The 14,931-nt window shown below is 37.1% G+C and overlaps 1 protein-coding gene across 1 annotated transcript; it reads left to right on the forward strand.

Annotated features, from left to right (window-relative positions):
* The first annotated feature begins 9,126 nt into the window (after positions 1-9,126).
* On the forward strand, positions 9,127-9,516 carry LOC104417230 (histidine-rich glycoprotein). The gene has a single exon (XM_010028540.2). The coding sequence runs from the start codon at positions 9,127-9,129 to the stop codon at positions 9,514-9,516; it is 390 nt and encodes a 129-aa protein (XP_010026842.2).
* Positions 9,517-14,931: the final 5,415 nt, after the last annotated feature.

Consider the following 14,931-nt stretch of genomic DNA (forward strand, 5'->3'; position numbering starts at 1 on the left):
TTGCATCCAACATGAAGTTAGATCCAATTCAGCAGACAAGACGTCTCCAAAAATTAAAAAAAAATAAAAATAAGGAATTTTGTGCAATTTGGTATACATTTTAGGGTTATATTAGAATTTCACTTAGAATGATAAAAAAGACAATTTGAAAAAAATTCTTTATCTATTAAGTATACTATAATTTCATTATTAAAAGTCTGATCCAAAACCTTAAACTAATATGTGGAGGAAGATCACATGTATATAAAAAATTTATAAATCTCATTGTCAAACGGTGTGAGATATTTTGACATTTGTGATCAAATCTATCATATATACTTAAAAAGCACATAAGAGGCTGTCATTATTCTCCAAGTTTGTCCATGATGTTCCATAAAGAACCTCCATGCAAATTTCTCGCCCGTTAAATTAAAGACTATTATCTAACCCTAACCATCTCTCTCTCGACCCTGCCATTGCCCTAGTTCTTTCCTATATATGCCACGTCTTTCATTGGGTAGGCGCCTAACTCTCTTCCGGGTCAATGGTCTAGTTGCATTTGCTTTCATTTAATTGCGTCCTTAAATAAAAAAACAAACTAGGCTTAGGTTATCAGTATCGCAATCACATGTCCCTGTCCCTATAGGTCAAAGATGCTACATGCACATCCGTTCGCGTTGCTCGCCGTTTCCATGTGGGAAATCACGAGATCAGACGGGTATTTCGCCGCTTCAATTTGACTTTCAACTCTGATCTTAGATGATGATCAAAGTGACGTCTTGCGAGCGTGAAATCGCTTCACAGATAAATTGTGATATTAAAGGAGAGTTGCGTTGACTTGGGAATGGGGCAATTGCTTGAGAGAGATGAATCAGCATGTCTTCGATCAGTTGCAGTTGATCTTTTTCCATATAAGCCCGCAATCACGCATCTATATGCTCCACAATTCCAGAACCGAAATGCATTAAGTTCAACGTATCATGTAAACATCACCCCAGAGAAATAGAAAGGGTTTTCAAGAGGAAAATTAATTTTTATAGGCAATCTGCCATGATTAAAACTGGTATTAGAAAAAGAAAAAAAATATACTTTTCTTTCTACATTCAAACGCAAATCAGAAGCAATAGATGTTGTGAGTTTGTGGTTTGGTTCATTTTGGTTTGGAGAAAACTTTTAACCGGCAATTGAGTTCGTTGGTTTGAAAAGAATATCAACCAAAGCCAAAATTAAACTAATAAAATCATAACAAAAACAAATTTATGACTTCAGTTTGTTTTATCATTTTTATTCGTATATGTTAAGCCCACACTCGGATAGGATTCTTAACATCGACTTTAGAATGTCTACTTTTGTATTAGATAAGTACCAACCAAAGGGTGCTATTGAGTTGAATCATGTCGACACCATCCAATATGCAAAGCATGATTCAATTTGAATGGTTGAGTCTCAATGCTTGACTCGTGCTCAGTTGAGATTGATCTTTCAAGCTCAAGCTCAATGGGGATTGATTGCAACAACCTTGAGCTCGATCCAACTTTAATTGCTCCATTACTCATTAAATTTTGCTTGAAACTCAAATTAAACTTGAAATCGAGCTCACATTCTGAAACTACACTATTTTGAAAAGTTAGCAAGTTTTATCCATTTAATCATTACTATATACGTACCTATGTCATATGGCTAAACTATATAAACAAACATTCTACGATTAGGCTCTTCATTTATTCTATTTAATGATTTTCAAGCTCAAACTTGACTCGATTAAGTACTCGGTTAATTCAAATTTGACAGGAATCAAACAAAGTTTGAGTTTTGAGTCCAGTATGAGTAATCCATCAGTCGAACTCAAGTAGCTTCTGAGAAAGCTGATTCGCATGCACGTTTAGTACCAACAAAGAAAAACAAGTTGTCTCGGCCTCGACGGTACAAATTCCACGAACTTAGATTTATCCATTCATAACATTACTACATAGGGTTTTAATATTTTATTAATCTGTATCGGTTTGGTCCAATTCAGTTTAAGTTTTTTTTTTTCTAAAAAAAAATAATAACCAGATCTAAACTGACAAATGAAAAATTCGCTCCTCCTTTGAATGATATGATAAACCGTTTTTTTTTTTTTTTTTTTTTACTTGCAAGGGTAACATTATTTATTTTTCAGACACGCATAAAAGAAGCTATAAAAATAACTACAGCGCAATGAAGCAGATGTTGTGCGCCAGACCAAAGCACTTGCATTCTCTAAGTCCAAGAAAGTAGGTTAGATTGAAGGACGCGACTGATGATCCTTGAAACATGCCTGAGAAAATGGAAGGCCAAGCCTAAATGAGGAATCATAGGCAGATTCTACGGTTGCTAGTTAGGCGTGCTAAGAAAGGGGGCAGTTTTCCCTAATTCAAGACAAATTCTTTATCGGTTCCACAGCAGATTCTAGGAGTATTGTCTCCTAAACACGCTCTACGCAGTCACTGGTTCAGGTCTAGTTTCACACCCGAGAGTCATCATCTCCTCTTCACAGCATTTCAACAAAGTGATTGTGAAAATGACTAGTTCTACCACATTTTATCTAATAAATTTTCATAGTGATATAAACATCAATGTCGTGGGAAGAGGACATCATTGTCGTGGGGCAGCTTTAGGTTTAGCTTTTTTCCGTAACTTAAGACAAATTCTTTATCAGTTCCACAGCAGATTCTAGGAGTATTTGCTCATAAACATGCTCTGCACAGTCACTTGATCAGGTCTAGCTTTACACCTGAGAGTCATCATTTTCTCTTCACAGCATTTCAACAAACTAATTGTCAAAATGATTACTTCCACCACATTTTATCTAATAAATTTTCATAGTGGTATGAACATCATTGTCGTGGGAAGAGAACCACTATATGGAGAAATATGTAAGAAATAGAGAGAACAATGCATCAAGATTTACGAGATTTGATTTGAGTATTCAAAACCTACTCCATGAGAGAGAGACAATGATAAATCAACTGTGCACAGCGGCAATACAAGCTTAGATCGAAAGATCTCTCGTACGCAATCCCTAAATAACACTCACTCAATCTACACAAAGGTGTTTAACTCAAATCTTTCAAGTGTTTCCTACCAAAAACTCTCTGAAAGACTCTAGAAACACCCTCACGAGACTCTAATGTATAATCTCACTATGCAAACTCAGACAAGGTCAAAGTTAGGTCTTAAATTGCAAACTTGGCCTCACGAGGTGCCAGCCCGACGTTCGGAATGGGCTGAGCGCTTTCCATATGACCAGTATGAAACTGGTTTTCTAGAGAATTGGTCGGCAACCTGTCCACATGCAAGTGAGCTATTGGGCGTCATTCGGCTGGCAGCTCTATAGACCCCTTTTCTCACGTCTCAGGCCTATCTTGTTCTCCCGACTTCAATTTTCACTCAAGTTGTTGGCCAAAACTCAAGACACAATCAAGAATTATCATCATTAGAAAAAAAACATAAAATCGCGTGTTATTTGATATTCATTTTCTGTAAGCATCAGATTTATTAATTACTTAGTAGTATATCTATGATTTTTTAATAATATTCCTATAATATGAAGATAAATTATAAACATTATATTGATCATCACTGAAGACATATATCTTAATTATCATTCGTTTATGATATCATTGACAATATATAATGTCATACTTAAATTAGTTATGTCGAGTGTTTTAATTGTCGAAATTCTCCAACTACATGTCAACTAAAGAGAGGAGGGCACCATTGCAAATACTTTATTACTTTTACGCTGCAATAAATACGTAAAAGAAAAGAGCTATAACAACTTCGACTATAATACGAATACTACTACCGTAAGAAAATATCGTCACCCTAATACGGGCCAAGAGCAGTATAACCAATCGTGCAATAGAAGACGTTATTAATGAACGTCTTATTTGATTTTTTACCCTTTACCAAGTTAATAATTAATTTTTTACCTCTAATGTTGAAGGCTTCGCTTAACACTTCAAATCCTAACTAATATATAATTATTAATATCTTAAACCGTTTGAATTAAGGTGAACTTAATTGTTACCTTTTCTAAATATAAAATAGTATATTAGACTTGTCAAGAAATTTGAAAAATGGAACCTAAAGAAAACTTGAGGCACTGACTTGCAAAAACCTATAAATCCATAAATTGTTAAAAAAGAAGAGAAAAGAAAAGGGAGCGGTCAATATGACCACATAAACCTCGAATGCAATTAATTTATCAGAGAATGTGAAATCAAGTCCAAGAAGACAAGTCGAAGCTTTAGCTAGATTTGACCTGCAAACCCTAACGAATTTCACATGAATTTCCAGATCGTGATAAGACAAAGTCAATCAGACCACGTTTCGGTGAACGGTCTAACTTACGTGTTGTCCCAGGATGTGGAATCAACAAAAATCAAAGGTTATGACAACATTAGGTGTGAACACACCCGAAAGAAAATTCATTTACTCCACAATGAGCCGCAATTCTCACGATAACCCTTGACCCAAGATTCACGCGTACTTTATTCCTTTCTCAAATCCGTGTTGACACTGGCTCTTATGTCATCATAGTTAATCTTATGATTATAATTAATTAGTGCGGTTATTCGTATTTTAATTGTCGAATTTCCTTTAGGAAGGAGGAAAGAAGCTTCACGAATACAGAGCCTCACCGGCCAAAAACGAATATAACTTCCTCAATGTTCGTAGCCAAAAGCCCCTTTTTCCAACTTTTCAACTGCAGAGATGTCGCAGCGATTGACGCGATTTTGTCGACCTGGATTAAGGAAATTCTTTTGTGTTAAAGTTGACAATCTCATGTCATGCATGATGTCGTGTGAAACGAAACAAGACGCGGTCGAAGGAGACTTCGAATGGGATCGAACACATGCATGTTCGGCCGAGGACGAGTATAAAAGGGTGTCGAGCCTGAGTCCTTTGGCTCATCCCACATCCAAACAATTGGTGTTATAGCAAAATCACGTTTGCATTTGGTGGGAAAGAAGATGTCTTCCAAGCACTTCTTGCTCTTGATCCTCAGCCTGGTGGCCCTGGCTGCCCCAGCCCTAGCCGAGTATGCCGAGCCGCCAGAGCATGGCAAGCACAGGCCCCACCACCCTGGGGCCATGCCGCCCGCTTGGGCACCACACCATGGGCACGGGCCACACCACAGGCCTGGTGCCCCAGGGCCAAGGCCTGAGCCTTTGGAGAAGCCATTCCCAGGCCACCATCACCACCACCACCCACCAGCCGATGCCCCCTTCCCCCATCACGGTCACCACCCAGCTCACGCGCCATTCCCACACCATGGCCACCACCATGGAGCACACCCGCCGATGGAGAGCGGCAAGGGCCCACACATGCCACATGCGCCCGCTCCCAGTCATCCCTACTGAGTTTTTGAACATATGATGGCTCAGTGATATGTATGTTTTTGTTGACAATAAGAGCCTTTTAGATGTTATGACTCATCCATGTATTATTGTACTAGATGGCATGGCTTATTGACCGGCCATTATCATTCTCTGGATTATACAGAGCTTGTGCAGCTCATATCTACATCCTATTTCTTGATTACTATCATAGTTATGCACCGTTCTTCTAATTTTTGTGTCTATGCATTCATATTATGCACTCTCACACTCGCATTTATACTTTGCGGGATCCTTCCTTTAGTATTTTCACCATTCATTTTTCTCAACGAAAGAAGAGGGCATGATGGAGGTCGTAGCAGTAGCTGGAGTTCTCAACAATGGATAAGCGTGCGTAAGTGAAATGGCATATACTGTCGGCATTGCGGCTCCTGACATCGAGCATTATCTTGGGAATAAAAACTTGAAAAGTGGGCAACAAAATTGTAAGATTATTCGACGCAGTAAACTGCAAATACTACAAGAGAAGTATATCGTGTTGATCACGTATTTAGAACAGGTTATAAAACCATCCCAATTAAGATTTCGAATAGTCCACCGTCGACCACCGCGGACCACCGCAACTCTTCTCTCTCTCTCTCTCTCTCTCTCCCCCTCCTCCTCCTCACCCCCCCAACCCTCCCGGGGAGAGCAGGTCTCGCACGAGTCAACCAAATAATCCAGAATAATCCAGACTACCAAACATGTCCGAGAACGAGTCAGCGTCGAATTCAAACAGAGACCAGTTCTGCGTCTCAAAGTTCTACGTCCTCTTCGTGTACCCAGGGGCGCATATTGCCTTTACTTGTCTGGGGACTTCTGACTTGACTGAACAAGCCAATTTGTTTTTAGGAGGAATGATATCACTGCTGAAAAGAAGAGCACGAACGACGGCTTGGCTTGAAAATCGTCACTATAGTAATGAGGCATATTAAATGATGGGCCAACTCCTATATTTTGGGATCATTGAATCGTCGGATATCAATCCATTGCAAAACTTCCATTAATTATCGAACTAATCGAATAAAAACAACAATGAAGTGGTTGATTGGATAGGATTTGCTCTCAAAGGATCTGCAGTTTTTTTTGTCAATAATCTCAAATCCCCAGTCATTCCTTGATCTTAGAAAATCTTGATTTGTTTATGGCAGATGCTCGAGTTGTGCAGTAAGCATAGGATAACAGAAAAATTGTCCAAAAAATACTAAATTTATTGTACTTTTGTCAACATAGTCCTAAACTTTTTAATTTGGCTAATTGAACCATAATTTTTTCATATTTTGCTAATTGGGTCCATTTAGCAAATTTTGGTAGAAAATCATTAACATGGATGCATACCGTCCTATGTTGCACTACTGACAAATGACATGGACAGTTTTTAATATTTTTTAATATTTTTTCATTTTTAAATTTTTTTTTTTCTTCTATTTTCATTATTTACTTTATTTTTATTTTTTTTCCCTTTTCCCTCCGAGAGCCATCGTTGAGCCTTATCGATGGCCGGTAGAGATTGCTAGCCTCAAATGAGAGCCACCGTTGCCAACCTTGGCAAGGGCTACCCTCATATGATGTAGCAAAGGCGTCTCTCGCCTGAGGCCACTACCCTCGCATGAGGCCAATGACCTTCATAGACCATCAATGAGGCTTGGCAATAGATGATGAAGGGTGAAAGGGAGAAAGAAGAAAGAAAAGGAAAAGAAGGTAAAGAAGGAAAATATAAGAAAAGAAAAACAAAACGAATAATAAAAAACTTGAAAAAAAAACATTAAATACAAAAATTGCTTATACTAGCACCAGTTGTGCCATGTAAGATGATCGGCTTTCATGTTGGCAATTTCTATTGGGTGTGGTTCATATTCCCCATTACAACACCCGTACGACATTAGAGGGCTTTTATAATTTGAGCTTATATTTTATTAGTCGTTTGGGTTTAGACTCATGAATAGTTATTGAATATATATATATATATATATATATATATATATATATATTGTTTTATTGGTAGTTTAGGCTTGAGCTCATGAATAGCTACTAGATATATATCTTTAGTTTAAATATGTATATTCTTGCTCTCTTGTAATTGAGAGATATAAGAGAGAGGTTCGATATGTTAATTATAACAGATACTCAATGGGACGTAACCCTAATTTAAGGGTGAATGAGGATAAAATATTGCATCTCAAATTCTCTTTCTCGCTTTTCCTCTCTATTTTCTCTGTGATTGTGTGGCAAATCTTAACAATTTCTGGCCGAAATTAGCTAGATTAACTCAATCAGAAAAATGTGCCAAGGTGTAGGATTGATTGGCAAAAGTGTTATAAGTTTAGCACATTTTAAATAATTTTCATAGGATAACTTTGACTTAATTCAACGTATATCAAGTGTTGTTGCAGTGACAAGTTCATTCAAAATGAATAGTACTTATGAGTGAAATCAAATATTTCGATTATTGGCATGGAATTCCTATGGCAACACCTCACGTCGATTGTCACTTCCGAGCCTTTCCAATCATGAAAAATTAATGAAAGAAACAGAACTTTACGGATATAGATGCAATATCTCATTGGCAAAAAAATAAAAAAAAAAGGTTGATATCCTTTTCATCTAGGTTTTGTTTATTTCACGTAATATTTTTTCCAGAGTGAATGGAAAATTTTTTATGACCAATAGAAATTTTATGCTTAAATTCATATTAATGATTCTTTTTTTAAATTAGAAATTACTTTTCAAAAAACGAGAGATATCGACACTTGGGCACGGGACCCATAATGCCCATGCCTAGATCCTTAGTGGCTGGGCTTAGGTCCACAGAGGCAGGCTTGAGACCCTAGTAGCCATGTCCAAGTCGACAAAGGTTGGGCCTAAGACCCTATAGCCATGCTCGACTCTGCAAGTAACCATGCCAGGGTACTTGAATCCCACACCCAAGTCATTGGCACCCATGCTCGAGTTGGGTGGGCCCAAAAAATATCAGTTCCTACGACTGAGACCCTAGCCGTTGGGTATTGCTTATATTATATGAATAATGCATGCCGCTTTACAAAATGAGTTAAGTCTTCTTTTCCAAGTAACCGGAAAATAATTTCCAATTCATTTTTAGACTTGAGCAAAACATTGTCATTTTTGTAGAAAACGGTTTGCTGGAAAATATTTATTGAGAAATGGCAAATTTTATGCAAAATAAATGCAACCTTAGATGATAAATTGACATATTTAGTTCACCCATTTAAATGGACGACACATCAATCGACATAAAAACAAATGTTGACATGTGTGTTTTTTTCATCCTTTTCTTTTCTTTTATTCTTTTCCCTTCTTCCTTCCCATCTTATGATTATAGTTTACTTGTGGGGTTATTCGTGTTTTAATTATCCAATTTACTATTGCAAGAAAGAAAGTAGCTTCACGAATACGGAACCTCACCGGCCAAAAACGAATATAACTTCCTTAATGTTCGAAGCCAAGGCCCCCCTTTTCAGACCTTTCAACTGCAGAGACGCCGCAGCAATTTACGCCATTTTGTCTACCAGGATTAAGGAAATTCTTTATTTTTAAAGTTGACAATTACATGTCATGCATGATGTAGTGTGAAACGAAATATAGACTTCGAACGGGATTGAACAAATGCATGTTAGGCCAAGGACCAGTATAAAAGGGTGTCGAGCTTGGGTCCTTTGGCTCATCCCACATCCAAACACCTGGTGTAATAGTAAAATAACGTTTGCATCCGGTGGAAAAGAAGATGTCTTCTAAGCACTTGTTGCTCTTGATCCTCAGCTTGGTGGCCCTCGCCGCCCCAGCCCTAGCTGAGTACGCCATGCCACCCGAGCACGGCAAGCACAGGCCCCACCACCATGGGGCCATGCCGCCCGCTTGGGCACCACACCACGGGCATGAGCCGCACCACAGGCCTGGCGCCCCAGGGCCAAGGCATGAGCTTTTGGAGAAGCCGCTCCCAGGCCACCACCACCCGCCAGCCAACGCCCCCTTCCCGCATCACGGTCACCACCCAGCTCATGCGCCATTCCCGCACCATGGCCACCACCATGGAGCGCACCCGCCAATGGAGAGCGGCAAGGGCCCTCACAAGCCGCACATGCCACATGCGCCGGCTCCCGGTCATCCCTACTGAGTCTTTGAACGTTTGATGGCTCATTGATATGCATGTTTTTTTTTTTTTTTTTTTGTTAGAATAAGAGCCTTTTAGATGTTATGACTCATCCATGTATTATTTGTCTACATGGCATGGCTTATTGACCGGCCATTACCATATTCTGGATTACACAGAGCTTGTGCAGCTCATATCTATATCATGTTTCTTGATTATCATCGTAATTATGCACCGACCTTTTAATTTTTTTGTCATGCACTCTCGCACTCACATTTATACTTTTGAGTGATCCTTCCTTTACTATTTTGCCCTTCATTTTTCTCAATGAAAGAAGAGGACATGATGAAGGCCGTAGCAATAGCTCGAGTTCTCAACAATGGATAGGTGTGCACAACTGAAATGGTATACTGTTGGCATTTCGGCTCCTAACGCCGAGCATTATCTTGAGAGTAAAAAGTTCAAACGTGGGCCACAAAAATATAAGATTATTCGACGCAATAAACTGCAAATACTTTAAGAAAAGTATATCATGTTAATCATGTTTTTAGAACAGGATAGAAAACCATCCCAATTAAGATTTCGAGTAGTCCACCGTCGACCACTGCGACTCTATTCTCTCTCTCTCTCTCTCAGAGAAGATCTCGCACGGTGGTGGTTGTCGCCTACAAAGGGGCCATCTCATCGGAGTCGCACGATTGATCACAAAGGATAGTTGATTTCCACCAACCTAGATTCCACTTTTCTCTTGATTTACTTTTTAAATTTAATATTTAATGTTTAATCTTGTCTTGCCATAAAGACAGTGGCTGAGCTTGACCAATTTGTCAGTGGATGCAGAAAATTAAAGTGCAAAGTTTAATAATGTCAATATCATGGATACTTTTTATATTTTTCCTACACGGATGGAGAAAAATAATTTCAAGACAATATGAAAAATTATAAGCACAACCATCAGAGCCTCAGGATAAATGTTCAAAGCATGATAACATGAATTAAAGCATCAAACAATAGAGACGGTTCCAACAATCCTCAAAATAATCAAATTGAGCGCTGATTTCTCTTTTTTGTCTTTTCTAATTTTATGTATTTTTTTAAAGAATTAAGACGGGTCAGTGGATCTTTAGGTTTGGGCCTCTTTATCAATTTTAGATGGGCATTTTAAATTGGCACGTAAGATTACGGTCAGATCCAGGAATCTCAACATTTAATGGGATCAAATTACTCAATTATACATTTATTTACATAATAATAATTTTTTAAAAAAGTATTTGATGGGGGTCAATTGACTCCATGCAAATACAATAATGCCGCAACTGCTAAATGACACCAAGCAATGGATCGGACACTATTTTATCATACCAAACAGTGCATGGAGGATTAATTGCCAAAATAGTTTTATAGCTATTTTATGAATGTTAATTTAATCTTAAATCTTTTGATAATTTGTTAATATAGTTATTCTAATCAATTTTAGCTATAAATTACTGATATGGACACTTGCTGTCTTATGTGGTGCATGGCAATTTTTGCCATTTTCAAGAGTGTTTTCTCAATTTTTTTAATTAATTTTTTATTATTTTCTTCCAGTGGAAAAAAGAAGGAAAAAGAAAGAAAAGAAAATAAGAAAAGAAAAAAGTTAAAAATTAATAAGAATTTCAGATAATTTAAAAAGATTGTCCTTATCATTGATAGTTACTCCTCATAAGATAGTCGGCATCCACACGATTGCAAACCAAAATTGATCATGATGGTTATATTGGTAAATCGTCAAAAAACTTAGGACTAAATTGGTCAAATTATAAAATTTCTTACTAAATTGATGGATTTTTTTGGCTATTGTCCCCAGTCACCAAGAAATCCTAGCCATATCATTTTATCTTATTTTACCAGGCTAAATAATCCAAACTACCCAATATGTCCGAGAATGATTCAACGTCAAATTCAAACACAGACCAGTTCTGCTTCTCAAATTCGTCCTCTTTGCGTGCCCAGGTGCGTATATATTGCCTTTACTTGTCTGTGGACTCAGACTTGACTGAACAAACCAATTTACTTTTCATGGAAATGATGTCAGTGCTAAAAAGAAGAGCACAAACGACGGCTTGGCTTGAAAATCGTCACTATAGTGATGAGGCATATAACTCCAATATTTTTGGAGGATTGAATTGTCGCATCTCAATTCATTGCATAACTTCCATTAATTGTCAAACTATTGGAAAGGAAAACAACAATGAAGTGGGTTTTTTTAGGTTGGAACAAAAATTGTTTTCATGGTTCAAAAGCATATATGAGAAGTATATAGACTTCCATGGTAAAGCAAATCGAAGCAAACCAAAGGCCCGAATACTACAAAACAAGCTAAATCCAAAAATAAGGAGGATCAACAAAACACTGATAGGGTTAAGCACACTCTCATTCCAAAAGAACAGATTTGTCAAATAAATAATTGGTAGCAAATCAATGGATCTCATACCATCATCAGTGATAAGCACACGTTGGAAATTCATTTTCAAATAATTATGGCGTTGCTAGTTGTCAATGCACACCTAGATTTGGGTTCCTCTACACCTTTGACGTACAAAGACAACCAAAATAGGTTAAATAAATACAGATCTAACCTATTGAATAGCAAATCTTCATAGTTTAGCCAAACACCAAAGCTCTTGTGATTGTCATTAAAACTAGAGACAGAGAACCTGTACATGGATAAAACACGAGAGTATTGAATCTTCGAAAACATTATTAAACTCCCAAATCTAAATTGGGAGAGAAGAACTCATAGGTCTAGAAATTGATTCAGCAAGTTCAAACTCTCAAATCTAAAACTAGATTAGGAGAGCACAGTTCCCAGATCTAGATCAAGAGAGAAAAAAGAAGAAAAGTACCAAAAAAACTAAAAAATAAAATAAAAAAATCAAAATAGACGAAGGAAATGGTGAGACTAACTCAAACCCTCCCCATGGTTGAAGGTTGAAGAAGAGAAGGATAAGGGTAGTTAGCAAAGACTTTTCGACTTTTTGGAGAGGTTTTAGTGTAACAATAAAGTGGTTGATTGGATAGAATTCACTCTGAAATGATTTGAAGTCTTTTTGGTCACAACTTTGAATTCCGAAATCATTCCTTGATCTTAGAAAATCTCGATTCGTCTATGGCGAATGCTTGAGTTGTGCAGAAAATGTGTAGGATAATGGATAACTGTCAAAAAAGTATTAAATCTATTACACTTTTACTAGTACACTTATAAACCTTTCAATTGTGCTAATTAGGTTATAAATAATTTTTATATTTTGCTAATTGTGTCCATTTGGCAAGCTTTGGCTGAAAATCACTAACATGGACATGAAATCCTATGTTGCACTGCCAATGGAGAAGCGGACAATTTTTAATAATATTTTAATATTTTTTTCAATTTTAAAAATTTTCTTTCTTTACTTTTCTTTTTTTTTCTTTTTCTTTTCTGTCTACTAGGCATCATTAGGCCTCGTGGATGGTAGCGGAGATCGCCAAACTCAAGCGAGAGACAATCCTACTAGCCCCTAGCAAGGGCTGCCCTCATCTAGTTTGGTGAGGGTGTCCCTTGCTCGAGGCCGGTGAGGACAGCCCTAGCCTAAGGATAGTAACCTTCACCAACCATTAATGAGGTCCAGTGATAGATGATGGAGGGGAAAAGAGAGAAAGAAAAAGAAAAAGAAAAGAAGAGAACAAGAAAAAAAAAGTAACGAAGGAAAATATAAGAAAAGAAAATTAAAAATCAATAAAAAATTGAAAAATATTAAATATAAAAAAATCATCAACATTGGCATCGCTCACGCCACGTAGGATAACTGACGTCAATGTCGGCAATTTTTGGCCAAAATTGACCGCATAAACTCAATTAGAAAAATGTGAAAAGGTTTAGAACTGATTGGCAAGAATGTTATAGGTTTATGACATTTTAGACAATTTTCCTAAAATAACTTTGTCTTAATCCAACATACATTGATTTTTGTTGCGGTGACAAGTTCACTCAAAATCAATAGTAATTATGAGTGATGTCAGATACTTCGATTTTTAGTGTGGAACTCCTATGGCAACGCTACACGTTGATTGCTGCTCCCTGGCCTTTTCGATCGTGAAAAACAAATGAAAGAACAACAATTGACTTTTAAAAAAGGGTTATTATCCTCTTCATCTAGGTTTTGTTTATTTAATAGAGAATATCTCGTAAAAATATTTTTCTCACTCTCTAGTATATGAATCATAAAAATATTTTTCTCACTCTATAGTATATGAATCGGTAAAAATAAAATAAAATGAGTCAACAGAAAATCTTTTAATAATAAAAAAAATTGTGCTTAAATTCATATTAGTGATTTTACTTTTTAAAAATTAGAAATTACCTTTCAAAATACGAGATATATCTACACTTGGGCATGGGACCCTTAATGCCCATGTCTAGATCCTCAAAGGCTGGGCTTGGGTCCACAAATGCAAGCTCGAGACCCTACTAGCCATGTCCAATCCACAAAGATTGGGCTTAAATCTCTCGAGGTTGGGCCTAAGATCCTAGAGCCCATGCCGAATTTTGCGACAACCATGCCTAGTTACTTGAATCTTATGCCCAAGTCACCGGCACCCATTCTCAGGTTGGGCAGCCCCAAGAAATATTAGAGCCTGTGACTATGACCCTAGTGGTTGGGTATTTGTTATATTACATGAATAATGCATGCCTCTTTAGGAAATGAGTTAAGTCTTCTTTTGGAAGAGATCAGAAAATAATTTTCAATTCATTTTTAGATTTGAGCCAAACACTAGAAAACATTGTAATTTTACTAGAAAATGATTTGTTGGAATATATTTTTTGAGAAATGTGAAATTTTCTGTAAAATAAATGCAACCTTAGATGATAAATTGACAAATTTAGTTCACCCATTTAAATGGACGACACATCAATCCACATAAAAAAGAAAATGTTGATTTTTTTAATATTATATTTTTAGTTTATTTACTTTTATTCTTTTCCCTTCTCCTTCCTTCCTTCTTCATGATTATAATTTATTTGTGAGGTTATTCGTATTTTAATTATCGAATTTACTATTGGAGGAAAGAAAGAAGCTTCACGAATACAGAACCTCACCGGCCAAAAACAAATATAACTTCCTCAATGTTCGAGGCCAAACCCCCCCTTTTTCCAAGTTTTCAACTGCAGAGACGCCGCAGCAATTTACGCCGTTTATTGGACCTGGATTAAGGAAATTCTTTATTGTTAAAGTTGACAATTACATGTCATGCATGATGTAGTGTGAAACGAAACATAGACTTCGAACGGGATCGAACACATGCATGTTAGGCCAAGGACAACTATAAAAGGGTGTCGGGCTTGGGTCCTTTGGCTCATCCCACATCCAAACACCTGGTGTAATAGTAAAATAACGTTTGCATCCGGTGGAAAAGAAG

This window comes from Eucalyptus grandis, chromosome 8 (assembly GCF_016545825.1).
Source record: "Eucalyptus grandis isolate ANBG69807.140 chromosome 8, ASM1654582v1, whole genome shotgun sequence".
Classification (NCBI taxonomy): Eukaryota; Viridiplantae; Streptophyta; class Magnoliopsida; order Myrtales; family Myrtaceae; genus Eucalyptus; species Eucalyptus grandis.

What these genes read in the sequence shown, in the direction of transcription:
- LOC104417230 (XM_010028540.2), top strand. Translation starts at nt 9,127, where the DNA reads ATGTCTTCTAAGCACTTGTTGCTCTTGATCCTCAGCTTGGTGGCCCTC.